This window comes from Oryza sativa, chromosome 7 (genome assembly GCF_034140825.1).
Source record: "Oryza sativa Japonica Group chromosome 7, ASM3414082v1".
NCBI classification, from domain to species: domain Eukaryota; kingdom Viridiplantae; phylum Streptophyta; class Magnoliopsida; order Poales; family Poaceae; genus Oryza; species Oryza sativa.
The window spans coordinates 13,016,872-13,042,695 of record NC_089041.1 but is presented as its reverse complement, the minus strand read 5'-3'; the positions used below and the strand labels follow the sequence as shown (position 1 = coordinate 13,042,695).

Sequence of the window (25,824 nt, the reverse complement as noted above, 5' to 3'; positions counted from 1 at the left end):
ATAATGAAAAAGAAAGGACGTTTTCATGTCAAATAGACTCATGAACTTGGCTAGATAATTTATTGTGATGTAAAAAAGATGTTTTTATAATTTCTTGCGATGTAAAAAATTATGTTTTTATGGAGTGCAATGTAATTTACTTTCATATGTGCAATATTTATGGTAGTTTACTAAATTGTCATCACATTTGATCAACTACGATTTATGTTGTACTATTCATCTATTTTCTCCTTTTTTTTCCTTCTTGACAGGTTGTGGAGGTCGATGACATTATGGCTTTAATCCATCTGGTAAGTATATATGCGGTTCTATGAGCAACGACCGAAATTGTGGCTTTCAAGGGGTGTGAATTTGCTGTGCAAAATTGTGGCATTTGAACTGCATATATGTGTTCTTGGGGATCTGTAATGTTTGAGATGGATCTGTGATATTATATTGGGGGGGGGGGTGATGTATCTGTGATGGATCTGTGACTAGAATATATCTATGATGTATCTGTGTTTCAGAGGGCATGGCTAGCAAATCCTGAGGCTAGCCAATATTTAGCATTTATTTTTTTTCTGGAATTAACTCATGAGTGACGGGTCGGAACAAAAATCCGTCAAAGGTAACCTAACCTGTGACGGACTAGCAAGTAAGGCCCGTCAGAGGTGACCTACCTGTGACGGGCCTTTACTTTTGGGGCCGTCACAGGTAGATCACCTGTGACAGCTTCTAACTACGGAGACCACAACCTCTGACGGCCTTTATTTAAAGGGCCGTCAGTGATGAGTCACCTGTGACGGGTCCTAACTCGCCCTAGGCTAGCGGAGACCAACACCTCTGACGGCCTTCTAGTAACTTGCCCATCAGAGGTGGGTGTCACCTGTGACGGCCGGCCACCCGTCAAAGGTGACTGGACTCACCAGTGGCCACTGATCTCTGACCAAGCCCAAAGCCATCAGAGGTGAGGGTTTGGGCCCGTCACAGGTGACCTTGGCCAGTGTAGTGTTCTTTTCTATTTGAAGAAGTTTAACTTACTACAAAAACCAAAACGTGTTACAATGTGAAACGGGTGAAGTTACTGAAGCACCTAATTTAAATTATAGCAAAGCGATAACTTTGACAAAATAATTACAGTAGTATGATATTTACTTCAATTTCTTTTAGGGCTTGTTTAGATCTCAAAAAATTTTAGCCAAAAACATCACATCAAATGTTTGACACATACACGGGGCATTAAATGTGGGAAAAAAAAACAATTACACAGTTTGCATATAAACTGCGAGACAAATCTTTTGAGCCTAATTACGCCATGATTTGACAATGTGATGCTACAATAAACATTTGCTAATGGTGGATTAATTAGGCTTAATAAATTCGTCTTGCAGTTTACAGGCAGAATCTATAATTTGTTTTGTTATTAGTCTACGTTTAATATTTCAAATGTGTGTCCGTATATTTCAAAAACTTTACACCCAAAGAACTAAACACACCCTTATTATAAAAAAATACAATTTACCTGCTCTCCACCAACCATTCTTTCCATGCATTCGTTGCCTCTCAACTGCACCAGCTAATTCAGTCATCGTAAAGGAGAGAGAAAGCTATGAAACAGTGTATTTATATAGCCTCAAAACCTCCTGGTCCTGTTACTACCACTGCATTAATTGTGTTTTCCTTTGCAAACAAATCAATCTTCCTCACAAACAACGATGGTGAGCACCAATGCCGGCGGTATTGCGAGCAAGCAGGCGTCGTCCATGGCCCCCAACCCGGGCAAGGCCACGATCCTCGCCCTCGGCCACGCCTTCCCGCAGCAGCTGGTCATGCAGGACTACGTCGTCGACGGCTTCATGAGGAACACCAACTGCGACGACCCGGAGCTCAAGGAGAAGCTCACCAGACTCTGTACCGTACCTGATCCAAATCTGATCATTTGCAGTTACAAATATATATACTCCACTATTATCGAACTTGCGTGTGAGCTCACCTGCATGCGTATTTGCAATTAATTTGCATGTCGTTGCTGACGAAAGGCAAGACGACGACGGTGAAGACGAGGTACGTGGTGATGTCGGAGGAGATCCTCAAGAGCTACCCGGAGCTGGCGCAGGAGGGCCAGCCGACGATGAAGCAGCGGCTGGACATCTCCAACAAGGCGGTGACGCAGATGGCGACGGAGGCGTCGCTCGCCTGCGTCCGCTCCTGGGGCGGCGCGCTCTCGGAGATCACCCACCTTGTCTACGTCTCCTCCAGCGAGGCGCGGTTCCCCGGCGGAGACCTCCACCTGGCGCGCGCGCTGGGCCTCAGCCCGGACGTCCGCCGCGTCATGCTGGCGTTCACCGGCTGCTCGGGCGGCGTCGCGGGCCTCCGCGTCGCCAAGGGCCTCGCCGAGAGCTGCCCGGGTGCGCGCGTCCTCCTCGCCACCTCCGAGACCACCATCGTCGGGTTCCGCCCGCCCAGCCCCGACCGCCCCTACGACCTCGTCGGCGTCGCCCTCTTCGGCGACGGCGCCGGCGCGGCCGTGGTCGGCGCCGACCCGACACCGGTGGAGCGCCCGCTGTTCGAGCTCCACTCGGCGCTGCAGCGGTTCCTCCCCGACACCGACAAGACCATCGACGGGCGGCTGACGGAGGAGGGCATCAAGTTCCAGCTCGGCCGCGAACTCCCCCACATCATCGAGGCCAACGTGGAGGCCTTCTGCCAGAAGCTGATGCAGGAGCACCCTCAGGCGGCGGACAAGCTCACCTACGGCGACATGTTCTGGGCGGTGCACCCCGGCGGGCCGGCGATCCTGACCAAGATGGAGGGCAGGCTGGGGCTGGACGGCGGGAAGCTCCGCGCCAGCCGGAGCGCGCTCCGGGACTTCGGGAACGCGAGCAGCAACACCATCGTGTACGTGCTGGAGAACATGGTGGAGGAGACCCGGCAGAGGAGGGAGGAGGCGGCGGAAGAGGAGGATTGCGAGTGGGGGCTCATACTGGCGTTCGGGCCGGGGATCACGTTCGAGGGGATCCTGGCCAGAAATCTGCAGGCGCGCGCGCGCGCGCGCGACTGAGGAGGGAGGGAGACAGGGATCGGACTCTGATTGATCACGATGTATCGGGCCTCAGCGCAATGCAAGAAACATTTTCGCTGTCCAGACTAATAAAAGGCGAAAGTGTTTTCTTCCCTATAAAAGATATCCTCTCGTTGCGTGCAATGTTATCTAAATAGTTTAAAAAAATTAAAAAAAATTGAAAAGATAGATTAATATGAAATATATCACTCCACAAACAAAGTTCAACATCTATAAGTTTCAATACAAAACAAACATATTACTACCTCTGTCCTATATTAGCAGTCGCTTTGACTTTTTTCACGTAACATTTAACCGTTCGTCTTATTTGAAAAATTAATACAAATATAAAAATGGAGAAGTCATACTTAAAGTACTTTTGATAATAAATCAAATCACAAACAAAATAAATAATAATTTCATAATTTTTTAAATAAGAAGAAAGATCAAAAGTTAAAAAAAACTCAAAGCGACAAGTATATTCTAGGACTGAGGTAGTATCAAAATATATTCTATAAAATTTAATGAAACTAATCTGGTGTTATAGCTGTTGCTAATTTTTTCTATAAATTTGATCATACCTAAAGAATTTTAACTAAGAAAAAAATTAAACGACTTATAATATGAAATGGAGGGAATATATAGTACAACCTGATAGGTTTTGCACGATTACGTCAATAGTCATTCTGAAGGTAATTAAACCACGAGAGCAAAATTTGTGATAAACTCACGCTGTTAAGCCCTTTCAAATATATCAATTCAATAGAAACAACACAAATTAAAGGCTGTGGGCCTATGGTTTACAATTTTCACTTAAGAGTTTGAAACCATGATTTGCTATAGAACTAGTAACACACCAATACGTTGTAACAGGTCATACCAATATAATAAGAAATAGGCTAGGAGTGTGATTGAGGATAAAATATTAGATTCAATAATAACGGGTCAATAATAAGAAACATGTTAGGAGTGATTGAGGATAAAGTATTGGATTCGATGGTTACATGGCTACGGAAGCGCTGCATGCAGGTAGGAGGAGCGTGGTGGTAGGATGCTTTTAAGATAGTAGAGAAAATAGGCTAGGAGAGTGATTGAGGATAAAGCATCGGATTCGGTGGTTACGTTCAGCCACGAACACGTTGCACACAGTGGTAGGAGGGTATGAAAGGAGGACAACTCCGATTTTATGGTAATAGAGAAATATTACAGAGTACTTGAAGACAACTACCAAGATCTTGAAAAGTTTTGAGATCTAGTTCTCTACAAGGGGAGACATGGAAACCAGCTGGTGGTGATATAATTTCAGACGCCATTAGCCCTTGAATTGCCACTCCCTACGGCACATTGGGCAAAGTGGCGTAGATGTCTGAGAATTGACCCACTTGAGTATGCAGTGAAGATGGAAGGCGTGGTTGCAGGAACCCCAGATGAGCGGACAATCGTCGCCAGGGAACTTACAATCAGGGCAGCAGCCGTCAAATGCCATCCTGCATATGCCGCATGTTTCATCCTGGGCGTTCCATGTCCAAGAAGCCACCCCATGCCACTGAAGAATCTTGACCTTCATCTTGGTACCTGGTACACAAGAACACAACAACAGATGCCGTTCGTGAAACAAGGTCTTTATACTCATGCAACTCCTCTGGAGATATGTTGTCTTCCTAGCTCCATATCAAGATTCAGAGTGCCTAATCATAGTCTTTATAGATGCCATGCATACTATTGTCACAATTCAGAAATTTACCAGTACAGCTAATGTTTACATGGTGAAAACTTGTGAGACTGATTGACATCTCGTGCTAGTGTGCTAACTAATGGCATATTGTTTCAATCAAAGTGTATCTGAGTATTTAAATAATCATGAGCATGTGAACATGAATATGCAAAACGCAGGATTTTGCAGCCAGATATGGAGAGTTAAAAATAAATAAATTTCGTATGAAAAGCAAAAATTGACAGTAACAAGATTTAAAGTACAAATAGTACCGAAAATAAGGTACAATTATTTCATCCTGATATACTATCTCAAGTAGTTTCATTGAATTGCAAAAAAAGATTGAAGAAAATTAGAGTTTTACTCTCGATTGGGTGTTTTTCCTTCTTTTTTTTTTAAGGTGGAAGCTACCTTCGGTGACATCCCTTATCATTCCCAGAAAGACTTCAAATCTACTGTCTACATTTTATTCTTCTCCAGATTTGAAATTTCAAGGTCTAAAATTGAGACAGTGACATCAGTTTCAAGTCAAACGAAAATGGGCACCGGATTTTTCCTATTGACAAGGGGATTCATCTCGGAATGCTTACCGGACGCCGTGGAGAGGGCTGGGCAGTTGGCGCCGTGAACAAGGGCCGCGCTCGTCGATGACGAGGTCAGAGAACGCTAGGCCGAGCCAGCCGAGTCACCTTCACCTGCTTGCCGCCGACGGCGCCGTGGATGCGATGCGAGTACGATCCGCCAGGTGGAAGCGGAGGCCCGAGGCAGGGAAGAGACGCAGACCGCAGGAGTACGCTCGCCGGGTGTCCCGGACGCAGGGGCCTCAAGGCCGAGCCACCGTCGGCGGTGCGGCGCGGCGCGGCGCTGCAATGCTATGCTGCAGGTGGCATCGCCGCGTCGGCCGTCTGTAGTCCTTAGGTCAGTAGATGGGTGTTGTTGGGCCTGTATTTAGTCGGCGGCTGGCACTAGATGGAATAAGTTCACTTTATGTCTCTCTATTTAGTCCCTGAACAGCAAAACTGGGTACTACCCATCCCCCAACCTACGAAAACCGGGCAAACGAGGTCCCTCGATGGTTTTAATAGCGGTTTTGGTTGACGTGGCATCTACGTGGCTAATTTGACTCAGTCTTCATCTGACGTGGCGCTTACGTGTCAATTCGATCCGGAAAAATAATAAAAACTAGGAGTCCATGTGTTAGTTAAAAGAAACTAAAGATGGTGGGACCCACATGGGTACTGCATGTCATTCTCACCCCTCCTCTTTTCCTCCTCTCTCCTCGTCTCCCGGTACGACATGGACACCTCAGCGGCCGCGGCGGCGGTGCCACCAACCTGCATGGCTGCACCTCCAGGTACGCCACTACGCCTCCAGCACGGCCACCATGTCCTCCAGCATCTTCACGGCTTCACCTGCCCCACCGCCGCCTCCACGATCTCCTCCCTGCCCGCCTGCATCCAACCATTGACAAGAGCAAACAACGATCTCCCTCGCAGCCATTAGCCAAGAAACCTGAGGAAGACGACGAGGCGACCGACGCCTCTGTTCGGCAAGAAACCAACAAAGAAGACAAGGCGACCGACCATCGCCACCGTTGGCCAAGAAACCAGGTACTCCACCCGAATTCCTCTTAGGAAGCTACACTCATCGAGGTAGAAGTCGGATGAGCGCCAAACTTCTAGACACTCCTCCAGAGCTTCCCTCACTCTCTTCCTTATTCTAATGTACAAAAGATACAATAGAGCCTCTTGTAATTCAGCTCAAAGTTGTGTGTTGGAAATGAGAGTGAACTACTCCTTATATAGGCTCCAAATGACGGTTGCTGCTATGGGAAATGACCCAACTACCCCGCAACCGCCATCAGGAAGTAATCAGGGCCGTCCACGTCGAATCTCGGGATCAACGGCCTCAGAAATGGTTCGGCCGATCCCGGGAGGACTCCGTTTGGCCCTTTTTTGTCGTGGACACTAATTTTGAGGCCCTCAGCCCATTGGCATAGTAGATGGGCCCATTTCGAGGTGTTTACTTGACTTATGGGGCCTCCAATCCGTGTAAACATGTCCTGAATGCACGGAGGTGCATTTTGTCGCATGACGGATGTGTTTTCTCCTCAAATTACGTGCATACACATATTTCACCAACACTGGTGGAAATGATTAGTAATAATACCTACCACTAAGTTGGATACCATGTTTTATTTCATTATATGCAAGTATTGACGGTCAGATATTATGATTTAAGGACCGTCAACAACACCCCCACACTTAACCTTTGCTCGTCCCGAGTGAAGGCTATAGACTCTACAATAGAGTTATGACTTCCTTACTAATAATCATGCAAACAAATTATTCAAAGCCATACCTGTACTTGTGGATATTTGTAGTGTTTACCATGCAATCCTGAGCAATTGAGAAATGGAACAATCTTGACTTAAGTCACCCTAACTTTTCATGAAGAACAACTTGGGGTTTTTCATGTAACATAAAATTATAACTTTTCTTTACTCCACCATTGATTCTCTCGATCACTCAAGGTGTATGATTCCTCACAAAGGCATATGATTGTGCCTTTTCTTTTCCTACCATCTAGTAAGGCTTATGTGGAGCTCAGGGTATGGAAAAGAGTAGAGCATTACTTGCATCACATATATCGCAAAGTCAAATAATAGATCCACGGAAATACAAGACATATTTTCTGGTCAAGAATGTGCATGTGTATGTGTATGGTGAATTTGTGGGTGGAAAACGGAAAATAAAAGTAACTCCTTTTGTATACCTCCTCCATTTATTCTCTTTTGAAATTTGGGAGAGTGCATGGCTATCTATTTTTTTTATTTTCCTCTTTTTTTTCTCATCATCATGCTCCGTACTTGTATGAGCACTTTTTTTCTTTCTTTTTTATAGCCATGCTTCTCTCTCTGTTTTTTTAAAGAACTTTGGAGGAACAGGCATAAATGACATGGAGTATTTATTTTTGTGGAAGATGGACAAAATGAATGTCATGCCCAGAAATTTAGCCCAAATTTCCAGACTATTTTGTGTATTAAATCCCTGTCCAGGACCAGCCAGGGTACACAAAACGACAAGTAATAAACAGTTCCAAACGTAAATAAAACGTAAAATACTTACAGAAGAGGCACTTAGTCCTCACACCGAAACAAAAGCAGCAGCAGCGGAAAAAGGCGATCCTAGCGGGGCTTCAGCTCCACTCCACAGGCAAAACTCAACTGGGGTCTGAGCCTTGGTCTTCTAACTTCGTCTTCAGCTCAGAAGCACTACACTTCTGAAAAGGGGGAATAATAGCAAGACTGAGTACAACCACCGTACTCAGCAAGCCACATCAACGATGCGGACGTGCAAGGGGATACAAGGAGGGGTTTGTGGCTATTTGCATAAAGGCGGTTGTAAAACATTTTATTTAGCAAACAGTAAAACTGTTGAGTAATTAAAGTAACATTAAATCTCCACTGATCAACGCTACACCACGTTGAACAGGCCCAACCAACCCACCTGGACTACAGTGCATTGGGTCGATTTATTAGGTGTGAGACTAATCACGGTGAATCTGGTCGATCGCCCATAACCGCGGGAACGGCTATTCGAATAGTTTTACTCTGGCCAGAGGTGCACAACTGTACCCACAAGACACAACCCACCGACATGTCACCGCGTCATCATGTGCCCATGATGCACACGTCACCATGTCGAGTGATTGTGACGAGACCCTTCGCATAACCCTCCCCTAACCATCCACACCACGCTAAGGTTTCACCCCCACCCCTCAAAAGGCAGTGGGCGGTCCCCTCTTGCGCCGCGGTGAATCCGGCAGCTGGACAACCGGACACCCCGGCCGACCCAACTCCATCACGCCCACCCTCGCCACCGGTGCCTAGGAAAGGGTCGAGCTATACTTCAGATCAAGCAGTTACCCACTCCCGCTTGTGGCAAGTGCTGTAAGTCTTCCAGGGTTTCCCGTGAACCGGTCCTTAATTGCCATGGGTGCGACTCACAAAACCATGCACCCACAGCCCACCATTCAGTCGCATTTTAGTTGGATAATTACGACCATAAAACATGGCCAGATGTCTCGAGCACGCGGCTCAACAAGATACTAGAATGTCTAATACTGCAATTATCCCATCGACTGAGCTAGTGGTAATTAAGCATGGCTAAGCATAAAGTTCTAGCTAGGTCACATAAGTAACACAAGCTAGTCGATTTATCACCCAAGGTTGACAAAGGACAGATATCAAGTAAACATGGCACAAGCGAGCAGATAGGTAAACCCTGATCCCATGTAATTAGCAAAACATGCATATTTATTTGCAAACGGTAAAACATTTATAAATTAGGATCAACATGCTCAAGGGGGAATGTGCGACTTGCCTTGCTTCTTCACTTTGATCTTCCGAACTCTTTTCCTCGCGACCGCGGACTTCCGAAACGACGGAAACTACACGCTGGCACGCAAAACGAGGAAAAACTCTAATAAAAACCAAGGAAACAGTACATAAAAACTAAACAAACATGTAGAGCTCAAATTTAGATGAATTTTGCAAGTTGAACGGCTCAATTCGGAGTTCGAATGAATTAGATATGAATTTTAGAAGGTTTTGAGCCATTAAATGAATTTCTATAATCATTAATGATTTATTGCGCAATTATTAATGGTTTATGACGTCACCGAGGGGAATAGGTGGCGCCGACGAGCGGGCCCCACCTGTCGGTGGCTCAAAGGAGGTCGGCGCACGGTGGACTCAGTCCACGCGCGCGCTGCCCGTGGGCGCACCACGTGGTAGCCACGTGGTGGCCACGGCGGACGGGGAGGACGAGGTGGCGCCGACGTGGCGCCACAGGGGCAGCAACGCCGGGCGGCACGGGGAGGGTCACGTGGACGGCCCAAATCCACCCGGGGTGAATCGGGCGGTCACGGGCGAGCGGGAACCGGCCCACCGGCCAGCCGGGGAGCGGTGGCGTGCGGCCCGATGGTCACCGACGGCGACCACCGGCGCGGCGGCACAGCCGGGAGGCAGCGGAGGAAGGTGAGGGGTTGAAGGGGAGATGCTCACCGAGCGCCCGACGGCAAAACGACGACGGAAAGCGGCCGGCGGAGCTCAGGCGGAGAGGGGGTGGCGGCGCTCCGGCGACGCCAAGGGGCGCCGTGACCTGAGGAAGGTGATGGATGGGTTAGGCGAGCGCGGGGTGGCCGGGGACCACGAGGAAGGGCAGCCGGAGGCGAGAAGCACGGCGATGGAGCTCACCTCGCGCGGGGCAGATGGCGTTCCGATGGGTTTTAGAGCCGAGGAAGTGGCGGCCGAGGTGCTGCTCCACCCCAAAAGCTAGATGACTGAGCGGCGCGGCACGGGATGGTCCCCGTCGACGGCAATCGGTGGCTAGAGGTGGTAGAAATGGCGGTAGCTCGGGTTTGCGGCGGGAATGGTGCTTCGGGGGTGGATTTGAGGAGTGGGCCGGTGGCCGGGATGCGGCACGGAGCGGCGGCGCTGTGGGAGGCAGCCGCACGACCGGGCGAGGTCGGTATCGCCGGCGGGGAGCGGCTGGAGACGGAGGGAAGAGCGGCGGCTCGGTTTTCACGGTGGGGTGGTATTTCGGTGGTGGTTTGGGGGAAAAGGAGTGGAGGCCGGGGCGCGGCACGGCGAGGCGAAGCCGACGGGACACACGGCGCGGCGCGGTGGTGGCTGGGGCGGCGGGAAAAAGCGGCCGGTGAACTCCGGCGAGCGGCGGCTGCTCGGCTTGGCGAGGGGAGAGCGGGCGAGGGCGCCGGGAGCTCGGGAAAGTTGGGGAAATGGGAGAGGAGACCACGGGGATCGTTTTTATTGGCTCGGGGCGGTGGGATCATGGCCGCGGAGGGCGGAATCGACCGGCAACGGTCTTCGGAATGGGCTCCGGCGACGTGGGCGAAGTGGGGTGGTTCGGCGCCGGTTTTGGAGGGGGAAAGTGGGGGAGGAGAGTGGAGGAGGTGGGGCGACGCGGTCCCGCGGTCGGGGCGAGCGCGCGGGTGGAGGAGGAGGCGGAATCGGCGGCGACGTGGGGAGGCCGTGGCGGCGGTTTCGGCTGAGGGAGCCGGAGGTTAGGGATGGCCCTGACAGGTGGGACCCACCTGTCGGCGGCTCGGGGGGAAGAAGAGAGGAGGAGACGGTTGGGGGAGGCCAAGTAGACTTCGAGAGAGAGAGCCGAGCGGGCCGAGGGAGGGAAGGCCGGCCTGGGGGGGAAGGGAACTTGGGCCGGAAGTGGCCCAAAGCAAAGAAGGAGGACTTTAATTCGTTTTCTTTTTTTTATTTAATTGGTTTAATGAACTTTGTATTATTAAAATTATTTATTGAGCTCCGAAAATTCACGGGAAATTTTCGGAGAGTATATTAGGGCACAAAGAATATTACAAAATATTCCCGGCCAATGATTTTTAAGGGAAAATTTTAATTCTCCCATTATTTCACTTGATTAAATTGATTTAACTTTTATTTAATTTCTAGAAAATGCATTATTAATGATTTTTAAACCCGTTCGATCTCTCTTAAGGGGGTACATCCCGGCCTAGGGCTTAATAGGATTAACAGAATTCTCATATCAACAAGTTGCAACTTCTTTTCCGGAAGCCAATCTCCAAAGAACTCCAGGGTTAAGCGTGCTTGGCCTGGAGCAATTTGGGATGGGTGACCGACCGGGAAATTCTTCCCGGATGCACACGAGTGAGGACAAAGTGTGCAGAAAAGACATGTGTTGGTCTGTGAGGGCAGTCTATGACCTATGAAAGCTATCAGATGTAAGCGGGACCGGCCTGGGGGAAGGCGGGACGTTACAATGTGGTATCAGAGCCGACTCTCGCGGTTTCACGGGCGCGTGTGTCGCAGTTGCGCAGGCATGGTGCGCATGGCTGGTGTAGATCGGGAGTGGTTACACAGCATGGCACATGCGCTGGCACTGGACACATGGACGTGGCCAAGAGAGGACGTTCCTGGCCTAGGGTTGATCGACGGGGGCGTCGATCTCTCTTAAGGGGGTGAGGGTGTAACATTCGATCTCTCTTAAGGGGGTACATCCCGGCCTAGGGCTTAATAGGATTAATAGAATACTCATATCAACAAGTTGCAACTTCTTTTCCGGAAGCCAATCTCCAAAGAACTCCAGGGTTAAGCGTGCTTGGCCTGAAGCAATTTGGGATGGGTGACCGACCGGGAAATTCTTCCCGGATGCACACGAGTGAGGACAAAGTGTGCAGAAAAGACATGTGTTGGTCTGTGAGGGCAGTCTATGACTTATGAAAGCTATCAGATGTAAGCGGGCCTGGCCTGGAATCCTTTGTCTCCGCATCCATCCACTTTTAAGTCTCATGCGCTACCCCGTTTTATTATTGCCGAATTTATGTTTCGACAGTTGGCGCGCCAGGTAGGGGTGCGTCGAGTTTCCTATCGACGAGTGCGATGGAATCAACTCCAGGAGTCGCCGGTATTATGTTCGCTTGGCCTGGCCTGGGGGAAGGCGGGACGTTACAATGAATGACAAATGATGAATGCTAACTTCCAGTGTAGAAGTCAAGCATTGGTGGGTGTATGTGGAGTGTATGTGATCTTGACCATGAAAGTATAAAAATCATTTCACTAGGGTCACAAAACTTGACAACGCTCAATATAATGATAAGCACCGTATGTAGCAAGCTAATCATGAATGATCAACCTATGGCTCTAGTGGGAATAAAAATATTAATGAGGAGTTTAGCATCGTTATATTTTTTTCTTTTTATAAAATTCCCAAGTGTGCAACATGAAGAGTAGGATTTGTAGGATTTCTATCATCAGACTATATCTCATTCATCAATTACCTAGATAGCATGGGGTCCCTTTTGGATATGTCACCACAAGCAACAAGTAATGAGCAAAGAATAATAGGCATGCATGTTATTTTCAGGGAGACCATAAACTCTAATTGTACCATCCCTGGCTTGAATTTTAATTATATTTGATATTTTCGAATTGATAATCAAATTAAACTCAAGATAGAATGGATGTCCAAAGGAAAAAAATTGTGCAAACCAGCGCTCTGTATAAAACAGAGGACGATTCATGGCAGAGGTGGTTCAGCCGAACAGGAGGTTCGATGGACCCCTCATTGGGTCTGACTGCATCAATTCCCCTTGTGTGGTTTATCATGGCTCATCACTTTCTGGGGTGATCTTGCTTTGGTTACGGCGTTGGTGTGCAAGATCACCCCCACACTTGTTTTTATACCTGGGACTCTTTATTGGACACAAAAAGAAAAACAAAGACACAAGTGAAGCAAAAAGGTCTCACTTGGTTGGAAGACCAAGAAGCCAACTTTATTTATTTTTATTCTATCTTTTTTTCTTTTTATTTTATGGCAACAATGGATATGGTGGGTATCCTGGCAGGATGGAGGCACGAGATGAGGATGCACATGGTGTACGAGATTCTTACCAGATAGGTCTTACCAAGATTTGAACCGAATCCAAGAATGCAACAAGTGTTGCATTTGTTCTGCTTGGTTCCTTGTGCATCTCTTTCCCATGGACCAAGGAGCGTAGTATAAGTGTTTTACGTTTTTTTGTACACTGCTCCTTGATTGTCATTTTATTCCCTGCAAAAGGTTAGTGGACAACAAATACCCGAGGGACTATAAATATTTGAAAGATTTTATCGTAGCCTCAAGATTAATTGTTTACATCCACGCTAAAAAGGAATTGGATTTAAAACATAAGAAGCGTGGATCCCCACAAGTTTGCCAACATTTTATTTTATTTTTCGAGAGACAGTCCTTTTATTCTAAAAACATTTTTATTTTCAATTTTTTATTATTCACCAAGTTTTCGTTTAAGCACAACTCATACAGGGTTGAGGTAAATTTGCATGAACATGCTAAAGGAGCAATTAGTAATATACTCACCGTGTACCTTGATAGGTGATATGTGTCTCCTTTGCATGTTAGCAATTGATTTGTTCCCGGCACTGACCTACCTCCATTGTGAATTGAACTTAAGGACTCACCCGTCAATTGGAAAATTTTCCTGCAGGGGTTAGTCCACAGAAGATATATATCCAATGTCTGTTAACATATTAACTCTGAAATTCATTAGTCAAACTAAACTCCATGTCTAATTTGATTAAAGCGGACTATTTTAACCTAAGCACCATGCTTAATTTAAAAAGCCTATAGATGTCTTGTGCGAACACCCAAAACAGAGCATATGCAAATAGACACAAGAACCATAACCATGTAGGATTAAGTCTCATTCAAATGAGATAAGTATGAGTAAAAGGAATGGTGAACCTTTTTTTATCTTTCGCATACCTGAGTGTACTTACCGTCAGCATGATGTATATTTTGAAATCTCTAGGGCAGTGGCGTGGTCACATATGATTGTTGATTTCTCCTCCATCTCCATGCATATTGTATCAGAGGAAGGCGCTTTGACCATGCCAACTCAGGCAAGAAGTTTGGTCATGCACACACCTTGGGTGCAAGAACCATGTGCCTTGAAGGCGTGATCCGATGGCACAATACTATAGAGACGTAGGATACATCTGTTTTTGGGCAAATGTGCAAGTGCTAACTGGAGCGGAGTAGCAAATGCCTAGAAAAGAAGAGGGAAACTCCTCTTGCTTATATGCGCGTAGGTGCTGCGGGAGCGAGAAGTTGTGCACAGCTAGGAGTGGATAAAGGCTAAGCCAAGGCAGCACATGAGCTCGAGAGAGGGACTAGGTGTATCCAGGCAGCATGATTGCTACTAGCGAGGTGTATAGCCATATTTCAAAGACACGCACATAATGCGGTCTTTGATTCAAATGTAGCTCGTAAGCTCTCTTGCTCTTTTCTTCTTCTCCTTTTTTTTTTCTTCTGTCTCTCTTTTCTCCTCTTTTTTATCTTCTTTTTTTTTCTTTTTTTAGCAAGCTAGGACTAACACCAACTTCAAACCAAGATGGCCTTGGTTGATGGAACTCGTCATGAAAAACTCATCGACCTTCCCCCCACACTTGGACTTTTGTGTCGCAAGACATTAAAAACCAAGTGTGTGATGTCGGATGCTCTTATAGAGTGTGTTCCAATACCAAGGATCACCAAAGTGTACAGTTGATGTAGCTACCGTGTTCTTAGGCATTGCGTGACCAGCGTTCTTGATCTCAACCTGAAATGGTTAGCGACCACAAATACCCAAAGGTGCATACTATCCTAAAAACTGGTTCTTGCTTTTGTTGGAAAGAAAACTTACCATGATAATCCGGGGTATCTCCTGGCAGTGCTTTGTTTATGGTCACAAGCTCGACCTTGAGGACATCGCTCTGCAAGATTAGTGCCACAAACAAGTACGAGATTTGCAGTATTTATGATAAATATAAGCATCTACAACCATCCTTCTAAACAAGTTAGAAATGAGAATCGGAAGGTGGTTGTGGTCCTCGCACAGGGAAGTGGTACTAATCGAACAGGACTCTGGGGATTCCTTATGTGAGCATGAATCCTGGGGGATTTTGAAAGAAAAACATTCATGCTCAAATGTGGAATGTTTTCTCTCGTCCTCCAGAGTCGATGTCTCAAGCTTGTCTGTGGCCTGAAGGCTTTCCTTCTCAAGAGATACATCATGCAAGAATCGGGTTGTTTCATGATGATAAACAAGAACAACGTTATGAGGGCCAGAGGGACAAGGCTTAGACTTGATCGAGGGTGATGAGGGTCGTTCAGTTTCATGAAGATGGTCAATAGGTTCAGAAGAAATGAACGAAGATACAAACATCACCTCCTCGAATGGCTCATGCTTGGGATGAGCCTTGATTTTGCTGGAATAATTCAAGGTGTTCTCATAATCTTCATAAAGATCATCCCTGAATTGGAATGGAATTTCCGGAGGATGAATTTCTTCTTCCTCCGGCTCCAACGACTGGAATGAGGATTCGACAGTTGAGTCGGGTTTCGACTCCACATGCAAAGGTTCCTCATGGATAATCTCGACATCCGGGATAATCATTCTCTAAGATCAAATCTAAGAGTTCTCTTCCTTCGGCAGTTGTCTTGTGTGCGAATGATCCTCCGGCAGAAATATCGAGATTTGCGGCAGACCCCTTGTCTAATCCATACCGAAAATGTTGTAACAACACATGGTCGGGTAAAGACAAGTCTAGACCAGACTAAGTTAACTGTGAGAACCTGGCCCAAGCTACACCGAGAGATTCCTTCTCGTTCTGTCGGAAAGAAAGAATGTCTAATCGAAGATTGATTACATGGGTTAATGGAAAGAAAGTAAGGTAGAAATTGCTCTTAAGCTCCTCCCATTCACCGTGGAATTTCTTGACAGACATAGTGTACCATTGCTTCGCTTCATCTCTAAGAGAAAAAGGAAACAACTTCCACTTTAGAGTTTCATGTGTCATGCCTACGATGGATAGGCATGAACACACTAGCTCAAAGTCCCGAAGATGGAGGTATGGGTTTTCACTAATACCACCAGAGAAGGTTTGCTCTCGAATCATGGCTATAAAGCCAGGACCGATTTTTTAGCCATCCGAAAGGATTAGTTTTGAATAACACGATGGCTCACATAGATCAGCCCGAGGAGCAGAGAGATTTTGAATTGTGGGTTGCTCCATCAAAGAAAGGAATAAAAGAAGAAGAAATAAAAATAAAGATACGAGGATGACCTAGACTCAGATAAATTAGCAACCGTTCCCCGGCAACGGCGCCAGAAATGCTTGTTGGTATTTCTTACGACCACAGATAAATCCGCAAGCGCACGGAATACCACTGTAGCACAGTCACCTTCGGGTGACCCTAAAAGGATATTGAACTCAGGGAACGTGTGTAATCTATCTAAGGCTAAGACGATCCAAGGAAAACAACTATAAGTAGGCTAGGCAGGTTAGAGAGGACTTTCTATGCATTTTAATTATCTAAGCTAAGTTAAAGGTAAATTCCTATCTGTTGCTTCGGGCACCGACCCCTGCTAATCTGCAAGCGTGGTTCCGGCTATAGCTCTATGATGTATCCGAATGTGGAGGATTGCTAGGACAGGATTCAGGGCTGTCACCACCTGTCGTCTACCTATGACAAATCTATGGGATACACAACAAACAAAGGTAATCTCTAACCTAGACACCACGTCTAAGTTATTAATTACTACTCTAATACTTGCGTAGGAACTTCCTTTTCTACCCGGAGTCCCAGTACTAGGGCACTTAGTACGACAACTAAACAATGAACCCGCAAAGATGGAAATCTATCTTACTTAGACAAAAAGTAATTAAATAACAAAACAAAGGAACACGAATGCTTACTTTATAGAAGAAGTTCTCCGAACCCAGAGCAGGGTGTACCGACAGCTCCGGTACTTCTCCCGAATTCCTCCTAGGAAGCTACACTCGTCGAGGTAGAAGTTGGATGAGCACCAAACTTCCGGGCACTCCTCCAGAGCTTTCCCTCACTGTCAACCTTATTCTAATGTACAAAAGATACAATAGAGCCTCTTGTAATTCAGCTCAAAGTTGTGTGTTGGAAATTAGAGTGAACTCCTCCTTATATAGGCTCCAAATGATGGTTGTTGCTATGGGAAATGACCCAACTACCCCGCAACCACCATCAGGATGTAATCAGGGCCATCTACGTCGAATCTCGGGATCAACGACCTCTGAAATGGTTCGGCCGAACCCGGGAGGACTCCATTCAGCCCGTTTTTCGTCGTGGACACTAATTTTGAGGCCCTCAGCCCATTGGCATGGTAGATGGGACCATTTGGAGGTGTTTACTTGAGTTATGGGGCCTCCAATCCATGTAAACGTGTCCTGAATGCGTGGAGGTGCATTTTGTCGCATGACGGATGTGTTTTCTCCTCAAATTACCTGCATACACATATTTCACCAACACTGTCAGATATTATGATTTAAGGACCGTCAATAGTCGCTTGATCAGCGCGCCCGCACGATCTCCACTCCACGTAACCGAACCATTCGACGCGTACGTCGTGCACGCGCACCTGCCCTGCCCTGCCCTACGAGGCGAGGCGAGCGAGCGCGCGCGTGTTCCCCCTCTTCTCTCCATCACACATGCTTCAAGTGGCTAGGAGGGCATCCTCCCTTTTAAGGAGGTCCCCATCTCCTAGAATAAGTAAGGTGGTACTAAACTCCCCATTCATCCCATCCCATGAGGTGGTATTTGCACTAAAATTTGAATAAGATAAATAGTCAAACTTTTGTCGAAAAGTCAACGGCATCATATATTAAAAACCAAAGGTAGTATCATAGAGTTGGTTTTGTTTTACTGTGATTAAGCATGGGGGGACAATCAGTATACTATGTTAATATGCAAAGTTCAGGTAATTCAGAAAATTGTCACTAGTAATATAATTTGCATCTGACAAACCACAACATTCAGTTGGATAATTTTGATAAAATTGAAAAAAGAAAATTGTGTTCTAAGGCATATAGAAAATGATTTTATTACATGTGACGGGTCCTGACGATACGTCATCGGCTCTGTCACCCGATTGACTATCGTTCATCTAATTACGATTGTTGTCTTTCTTGCTGGTTGCAAGATCAAACTAGCTGGCACGCTCTTGACACTCGAGGCAAGCCTAGGACCTTCACTAGAGTGAAGCAAATCTCCTAGTCCACCGTGTTTCTCATCAACAGGTGGGAGGGAAGCGGCGGCGGCGACGTGCGGTGGCAGTAGGCGGTGGCGACAGCGGCAGGCGGCGCCCACCCCTCCACCAAATCCGGTGGGAGGGGAGGTGATGGCAACGGCAGGAAGGGTGGCGGCAGTGGTGGGCGGCTGCAGGAAGGGAGGCGGCAACAGCGGGCGGCGCCCTCCCCGACGTCGGCTGGCCATTCTTAGTGTTTTTGTGTTCCTTGTGTTCTTGGGTTCTGGTGATCTTGAATATTCTTCATGTGTTCTTGGATTGGTCGGGATGGAGGGGTGAAGGGGAGCTGCTCGAGCTGACTTTTTTTTTATTTGTGAAACCTCAAAGGTGTCAGTTCTAAACAGGCACCTATTTCCCCTCTACATCAATGCCGCCTTCCAGGGACCTAGGGGGTTTTCCAAACGGCACCAATGAGGTTTTCTGTGGTAGTGTAACATGTTCGTTCGCTAGGAGCTTCTTGGAAAGGGTTGGAATTGATCTGGGTCTATCCAATGTTCAAAATATTTCCATGCTGCAGCCTCACCCACGACTCCCCTCAAAGCACCATGCAATTTTCTACCTCCTTTTCTTCTGGTCTCTTTAGAACAACCGGCATACAATGTTGTCTTCCGAAATCAGCAACCTTCTCTGGACGCAAGGTTGAACATGGAGACCGATTAAGGTTGAACATCCATCTAGAACTCCAAGCTACACTTACTCACAACTTGAACAATGGACTACGCCTTGAATTGCAAGTCTTGTGCAAGCAAGTTTCACTTAGAGTCTTATCTGATACTAGACCGTCTGTAGACTACCCCTCGGGTGGAGCGTATAAGTCATACTCCTAGGTCTTTAGTAAGCTTCCTACAAGATTCACCCAAAATCTCCATAGACTGCGACCAACAGTCAAGCTTACAAAGGTGAGTTCTTTCAAGAATGCTCTGCAGGACAGCATCTTCGCTAATTAAAGCCAACAGAACTTATTAAGGCATAGCCAACCTGCCTTGCAGCTCATGAGAGTACATGTATCTTCACTTGGAGATGGTATAGATTGGTACTCTCCTCTAGTTTACTAATGGTTTGTTCTTCCCAGGTTCTAATTCACGGGATCTCCGATCACATAGACTAGGTTACCACCATAGTATAACTCACATGGGTCTCAAACCCATCTCCTTCGATGCATTATCTATCACATTTCGTGATAGTCTCTTCGTGAAGGGATCTGCCAGGTTTCTAGCTGTTTGGATGTAATCCAACGTTATAACTTCGAAGTTTCTCAATTTCCTAATAGACTTCAATCGTCTTTTCACATGTCTAGACGATTTCATATTATCCTTAGAACTATTCACTTTGACAATTACCGTTTGATTGTCACAGTTCATAAGGATAGCCGGCACCGGTTTTTCAACAATAGGCAGATCCATTAATAGATCATGCAGCCATTCTGCCTCAACAGTAGCAGTATCAAGTGCCGTCAGTTCTGCTTCCATGGTTGACCTTGTCAAAATGGTCTGTTTGCAAGACCTCCACGAAACAGCACCACCACCCAGTGCGAAAACATATCCACTAGTGGCTTTGATCTCATCCATATCAGAGATCCAGTTAAAATCACTATAACCCTCCAGTACCGCAGGATACCCAGTATAGTGAAGCCCCAATTCCATAGTACCTTTCAGATAGCGCATTACTCGCTCAAGCGCACGCCAGTGATCATCTCCCGGATTAGAGGTAAACCGGCTCAACTTGCTCACAGCAAAGGAGATATCAGGCCTAGTTGCACTAGCCAGGTACATCAGCGAGCCAATGATTTCGGAGTATTCCAGTTGATTCCTAACAATTCTTTTGTTCTTGCGAAGCAACAAGCTAGGATCATAAGGTGTTGGAGAAGGCTTACTATCAATGTAGCCAAAGCGATTCAAAATCTTCTCCACATAATGGGACTGCAAGAGTGTAATCCCATTCTCACCTCTAATCAGATTAATGTTTAAGATAACATCAGCTACTCCCAAATCCTTCATATCAAAATTTTGAGACAAGAATGATTTAACCTCATTTCTCACCTCAAGGTTTGTCCCAAATATCATTATGTCGTTAACATACAATCACAGAATAACTCCCTCACCCCCACCATGGCGATAGTACACACATTTATCTGCCTCATTGACTGTAAAGCCTGCAGATGTCAATGTTTTGTCAAATTTCTCATGCCATTGCTTAGGAGCTTGTTTTAGACCATACAAAGACTTCAACAATTTTTACACTTTGCCTTCTTGACCTTCAACTACAAACCCATCAGGTTGATCCATATAGATCTCCTCATCCAGCTCTCCATTAAGAAAAGTTGTCTTAACGTCCATTTGATGAACGAGAAGACCATGTGAGGCTGCTAGGGAAAGTAGCACACGAATTGTGGTCAATCTAGCAACATGTGAGTAAGTGTCAAAGAAATCTTTGCCTTCTTTCTGAGTGTAGCCCTTAGCAACAAGCCTAGCCTTGTACTTTTCAATAGTACCGTCAGGCCTAAGCTTCTTCTTGAACACCCACTTGCACCCCACAGGTTTACACCCATAGGGTCGCTCTGTCACCTCCTAAGTCCCATTAGCGATAATGGAATCCATTTCACCACGGACAACCTCCTTCCAGTAGTTTGCATCAGGAGATGCATATGCTTCCGAAATTGACTTAGGAGTGTCATCCACGAGGTACACAGTGAAATCATCACCAAAAGACTTAGCCGTCCTTTGTCTCTTACTCCTTCGAGGAGCTTCACTGTCATCCTCCTCAGTGACATGTTCATGTGTATGTTCAGTTTTGTTCTGGCGGTGTGATTAAACTGGGAATTATTTCAGAGGGTTGGCTAAAACTACTATGTGTATCCTTTATTGGGAAACAGCTCTCAAAGAAGGTAGCATCATGAGACTCCATAATTGTACCAACATGCATGTCAGGTACCTCAGATTTAACTATAGAAAATCTATGAGCAATGCTATGATGAGCATATCCCAGAAAGACACATGCCACAGTCTTAGGTCCAAGTTTGCGCTTCTTCGTTATTGGTACATTGACTTTCGCCAAGCACTCCCATGTGCGCAAGTAAGAAAGTCATGGTTTTTTCCCAATCCATATCTCGTATGGTGTTTTGTCCTTATTTCTGTTAGGAACTCTGTTTAACGCATGATTCGAGGTAAACAATGCCTCCCCCACCATGCCTTAGGTAGCCCTGCGGTGTCCAACATGGCATTCACTAAGTCAGTCAGTGTGCGGTTCATCCTTTCAGCAATCCCATTAGACTTGGGAGAATAGGGAGGCATCCTCTCATGTATGATACCATGTTCCTTACAGAATAAGTCAAACTCGTTTGAGAAAAACTCTCCAACACGATCAGACCTAAGTCTTTTTATCTTTTTACCTAAGTACACATAGCAAAATCTAGTAGCATCATCAATCAACGTCATGAAATATTGCTTTTCACCCTTCGTCAACACCCCATTCATTTCACAAAGATCTGAATGTAGGGGTTCTAGAGGTACCAAGTTTCTCTCCTCGGCAGTCTTGTGAGGCTTGCGAGGTTGCTTCGATTGCACACAACTATGGCACTTAGAACCTTTGACAATGGAAAACTTAGGAATTAAACACATGCTGGATAGCCGAGACATCAAGCCAAAATTAATATGACATAAACGTGAGTGCCAAACATTAGCCTCATCATCCACACTGCCACAAATATGGTTCACAGACTTATTGCAGAAATCAGAAAGGGAAAAGCGGAATAGGCCTCCGCACTCATAACCTTTACCAATAAAATATTCATGTTTAGACACGACTACTTTATTAGACTCAAAAACCAACTTAAATCCGTCCCTAGTCAGACGGGAGCCACTAACAAGATTCCTATTGATAGTAGGGACATGCTGCACGATCTTTCCCGAAGTAAACTTCAGATCTACCGTGCCAACACCATGAACGGTGAAACCCCATTCCCCATTAGGATGGTGGAACCCCGTGCGACCTGATAAGAAGAAAACAATGAGATGTCAGCACAAACATGTACATTGGCTCTAGTATCAACCCACTAGTTAGTAGACTGATTAACTGAAAAAATAGTAGGTAAATTAGCATACCCGCTTCCATCTCCAGTGTTGCCAATAGTCACATTTTCAGACTTGAAAGTCTGCCCTGCAGGTAGGTGCCTTCATCCCCTTGCGTTGTGGACACTTCTTGGCCAGATGACCAGTCAAGCCACACACAAAGCAAGTCCTCTCATCCAGGTTAAGATGGTTGTTGTTATTCTTCTGTTTCTTGAAGTTGGTGGTCTGTGGAGCTTTGTATTTCCCCTTGCTCTTGTTCTAGGCCTTGAGCACAACATTGGCACTGGACTGCCCACCATCGCCCTTAGACGCGGCGTCCTTTTCCTGAGCTTTTTCCTCTACATCAAGAGAGCTATCAACCCCTCAACGGAGTATTCCTGTCTCTTGTGTTTGAGTGCAGTACCGAAACCTCTCCAAGATGGAGGTAGTTTCGGAATAATGCAGCCGGCCACAAATTTGTTGGGTAAGACACACTTAAGGAGTTCGAGTTCCTTAGCCATGGTTTGTATCTCATGAGCCTGCTCAACTACAGAACGATTGTCAGCTATCCTGTAGTCATGAAACTGCTCCATGATGTACAGATCATTGCTAGCATTAGTAGCACCGAATTTAGTATTCAGTGCATCCCACAACTCCTTAGCGTCGGTCATATGCATATACACCTTGACCAGACGATCGCCAAGAACGCTAAGAATGCATCCCACAAAGAGAGTAGTGGCCTCATCGAATTCTTTCTCCTGGTCAGCAGTAAGAACTCCCACAGGTTTGCCAGTACTCACCCAGAAGCATTTCATAGCTGTCAGCCATAGAGTGACCCTGATCTGCCATCTCTTAAAGTGCACACCGGTGAATTTATCTGGCCTCAGTGCATCGGCAAAACCAGCCATAGTAAAACCACAGGGCCTATAATAAGGTTTTTGGATTGTTGAAATTATAAGCACATAATGATTTAATTTATTCCATAAACAAATCATGACATTGCAGATGTAAACTAGCATGAACGCATCATTAGATCTATATATGTAAACTACACAGTATAACATGAACAGATCAAATATGCGCAACATATTGAACACGTACCGAGATTGTGGAAAGACCGGTTGCTCGGCAGGAACTACTCGCGGTTGCGGGCGTCGACGAAGGCGCGCAGCTGTTGACAGAAAACACGAGGCCTGGGAGATCTGCTTAACTCCAGTGCAGGTCCAAAGCTCGCCTTCGGGTATGCTAGCATGCTAGTTGATTTGATCCTGTAATCAACAAGAAATAGAAGCAAAGAAACCGCGGTTAAATCTATAAATGATAGCCGATCGGCTAGGTGCCGATGACGTATCATTTATCTTTGAGCAGATGTCATGTGTGAATCGATCGGCAGTTGTAAATAAACAATAAAAAAACTAAATCTATTCGATCGGCTGTAGATATCTCCAATATATAATTCTTACATCGATATATACTTAAATCAAGTGATTGGGATAGATCGGTCGCTGTGCCGAGACAATATAAATCACTTAGATCAAAATATATATTAATAACAGGACTATATATGTTTATAGCATAGCCGATCAGATAGATCTAACATGTATCGGCTAATACTCCGATACTACTCTATATCATGATATTAAAACAAGTATAATATATCAAACAAAGGTCTAATATACTTAAATACAACAATATTTTGACGTAAAAGGGCAGATTTAACAAGTCAATGAAGCATATAAAGCAAATGTAGTTAAGTCAAATAAGATCGGCTGAAACTCCGATGCTACCCTAATCGGCAACCAGAAAACAGGCTAGAGATTGATATTCTAAGTACAACTTAATAGATCAAACTCAACTGATGCAGCATTAAGTATGAAAAGAAGAACAATATCTAGACAATCAAGCCGCTGGAAGTTTCATAGAGTTGTAGATATCTTATATAATCTAAATCAACATCGATATCTAACCTAATCGGCTGCCCTCTACCGACAGATGTTAGTCGATTGTAGATTAGATAACGATATTGCCAGGGATTATGTAAGATATAAGATAACTCAATGAATTACATAAACGAGATCAGAGTGTCATAAAGATGGAAGCCCTAATCCCGAGAACACAAGTCGTCATAACAAGTTTTACCTCTTGTTGAAGATCGAAACCAATGCGGCTCAACCCGAAAGCAAGAACTTGTCGAAACAAAACTAAAGGAAAAAGAGTGGCGATGCGCCGAAATTATATTGGACGTGTGTGTTAAAAATTACATAGGGCTCGGGTCTATTTATACCCGAGAATTACAAGATATGTCCATAACGGACACAACTGCTATCTCTAACAAACTCTAAGATACCATAAGTTTTTGCGACAGACTTTTTCCCAAACGTATCTCTAAGGAAATTACATAAAACATCCTAATTAATAGATACAATTGCCTCCTTAGGATTCTATCCATGTGCGGCAATCACCTTGAAGCACCTCAATCCAACCTGACACCATACATCAAGTTGTATTGTTGAGATCGGCTACATCGGCTTACCTATTCCGACTCAGACTCAGCCGATCTTATCGCAGCCGATTTGGACTCTAGCCGATTCCTGCTCTGTTTTCGAACTCGATCTCCGCCTCTAACTTTGCTTCGATCTAATCTTCTTTCCCGATGCCGATATTACCAAATTTGGTTGTTAACAGCAGCATGCGAGCGGAGAGGAAGGCGAGCCGTCGCGGATGAACAGGGAGCAGTCGCGCGAAGCGCTTCCCAAAAACCTTATTGCTGCCTTCTCCCGGTGCAGGAAGTCGAAGGCAGAGGTTCTAGAGACCTGCTCTCCCGATCGCCTGTGCACGCCGGCGAATGGGATGGAGTAGTCTACGAGCGACGGCGCAGCACAGAGTAGGAGGCAAACCCTAGATTGATTTCGCGTGTGTTGCGTGAAGACGGCGGCTCGGCTTATATAGAGATAGGTCGCTTGATCAGAGCGCCCGCACGATCTCCACTCCGCGTAACTGAATGGATAAGTCACGCGTAACTTATCCGGACTCCACGCTGTTTTCACGCACCGGATTTTTCGGAATGTTTCCAAAACAAAACAAATCCGAATTTCCTGCAGCAAAACAAAATTGCAAAAGGAGGCTGCATCTGCGCAAGGGTGATGAGCCAATTTTGCGGCGCGCCGCCTGCCCTGCCAGGCTAGGCGAGCGCGTGCGTGCGTTCCCCCTCTTCTCTCCACCACACATGCTTCAAGTGGCTAGGAGGGCATCCTCCCTTTTACGGAGGTCCCCCTCTCCTAGAATAAGTAAGGTGGTATTAAACTCCCCATGTATGCCATCTTATGAGGTGGGCTTTTTTGATTTTCCAAAGAATTAATCTTCGAATC

General features: G+C 46.0%; 2 protein-coding genes across 2 annotated transcripts; one reads left to right on the top strand and one right to left on the bottom strand.

The window, feature by feature from the left end:
• Positions 1-1,339: 1,339 nt before the first annotated feature.
• On the top strand, positions 1,340-3,162 carry LOC4343009 (type III polyketide synthase B). Its single transcript, XM_015790815.3, has 2 exons — positions 1,340-1,890; positions 2,019-3,162. The coding sequence occupies exons 1-2, from the start codon at positions 1,695-1,697 to the stop codon at positions 3,038-3,040; spliced, it is 1,218 nt and encodes a 405-aa protein (XP_015646301.1). The 5' UTR covers positions 1,340-1,694; the 3' UTR covers positions 3,041-3,162.
• Positions 3,163-4,194: 1,032 nt separating this feature from the next.
• Positions 4,195-5,670, bottom strand: LOC9272104 (anaphase-promoting complex subunit 11). Its single transcript, XM_015790244.3, has 2 exons — positions 5,345-5,670; positions 4,195-4,615 (listed from the first exon to the last, which is right to left on the bottom strand). The coding sequence occupies exon 2, from the start codon at positions 4,605-4,607 to the stop codon at positions 4,353-4,355; it is 255 nt and encodes an 84-aa protein (XP_015645730.1). The 5' UTR covers positions 4,608-4,615; positions 5,345-5,670; the 3' UTR covers positions 4,195-4,352.
• Positions 5,671-25,824: the final 20,154 nt, after the last annotated feature.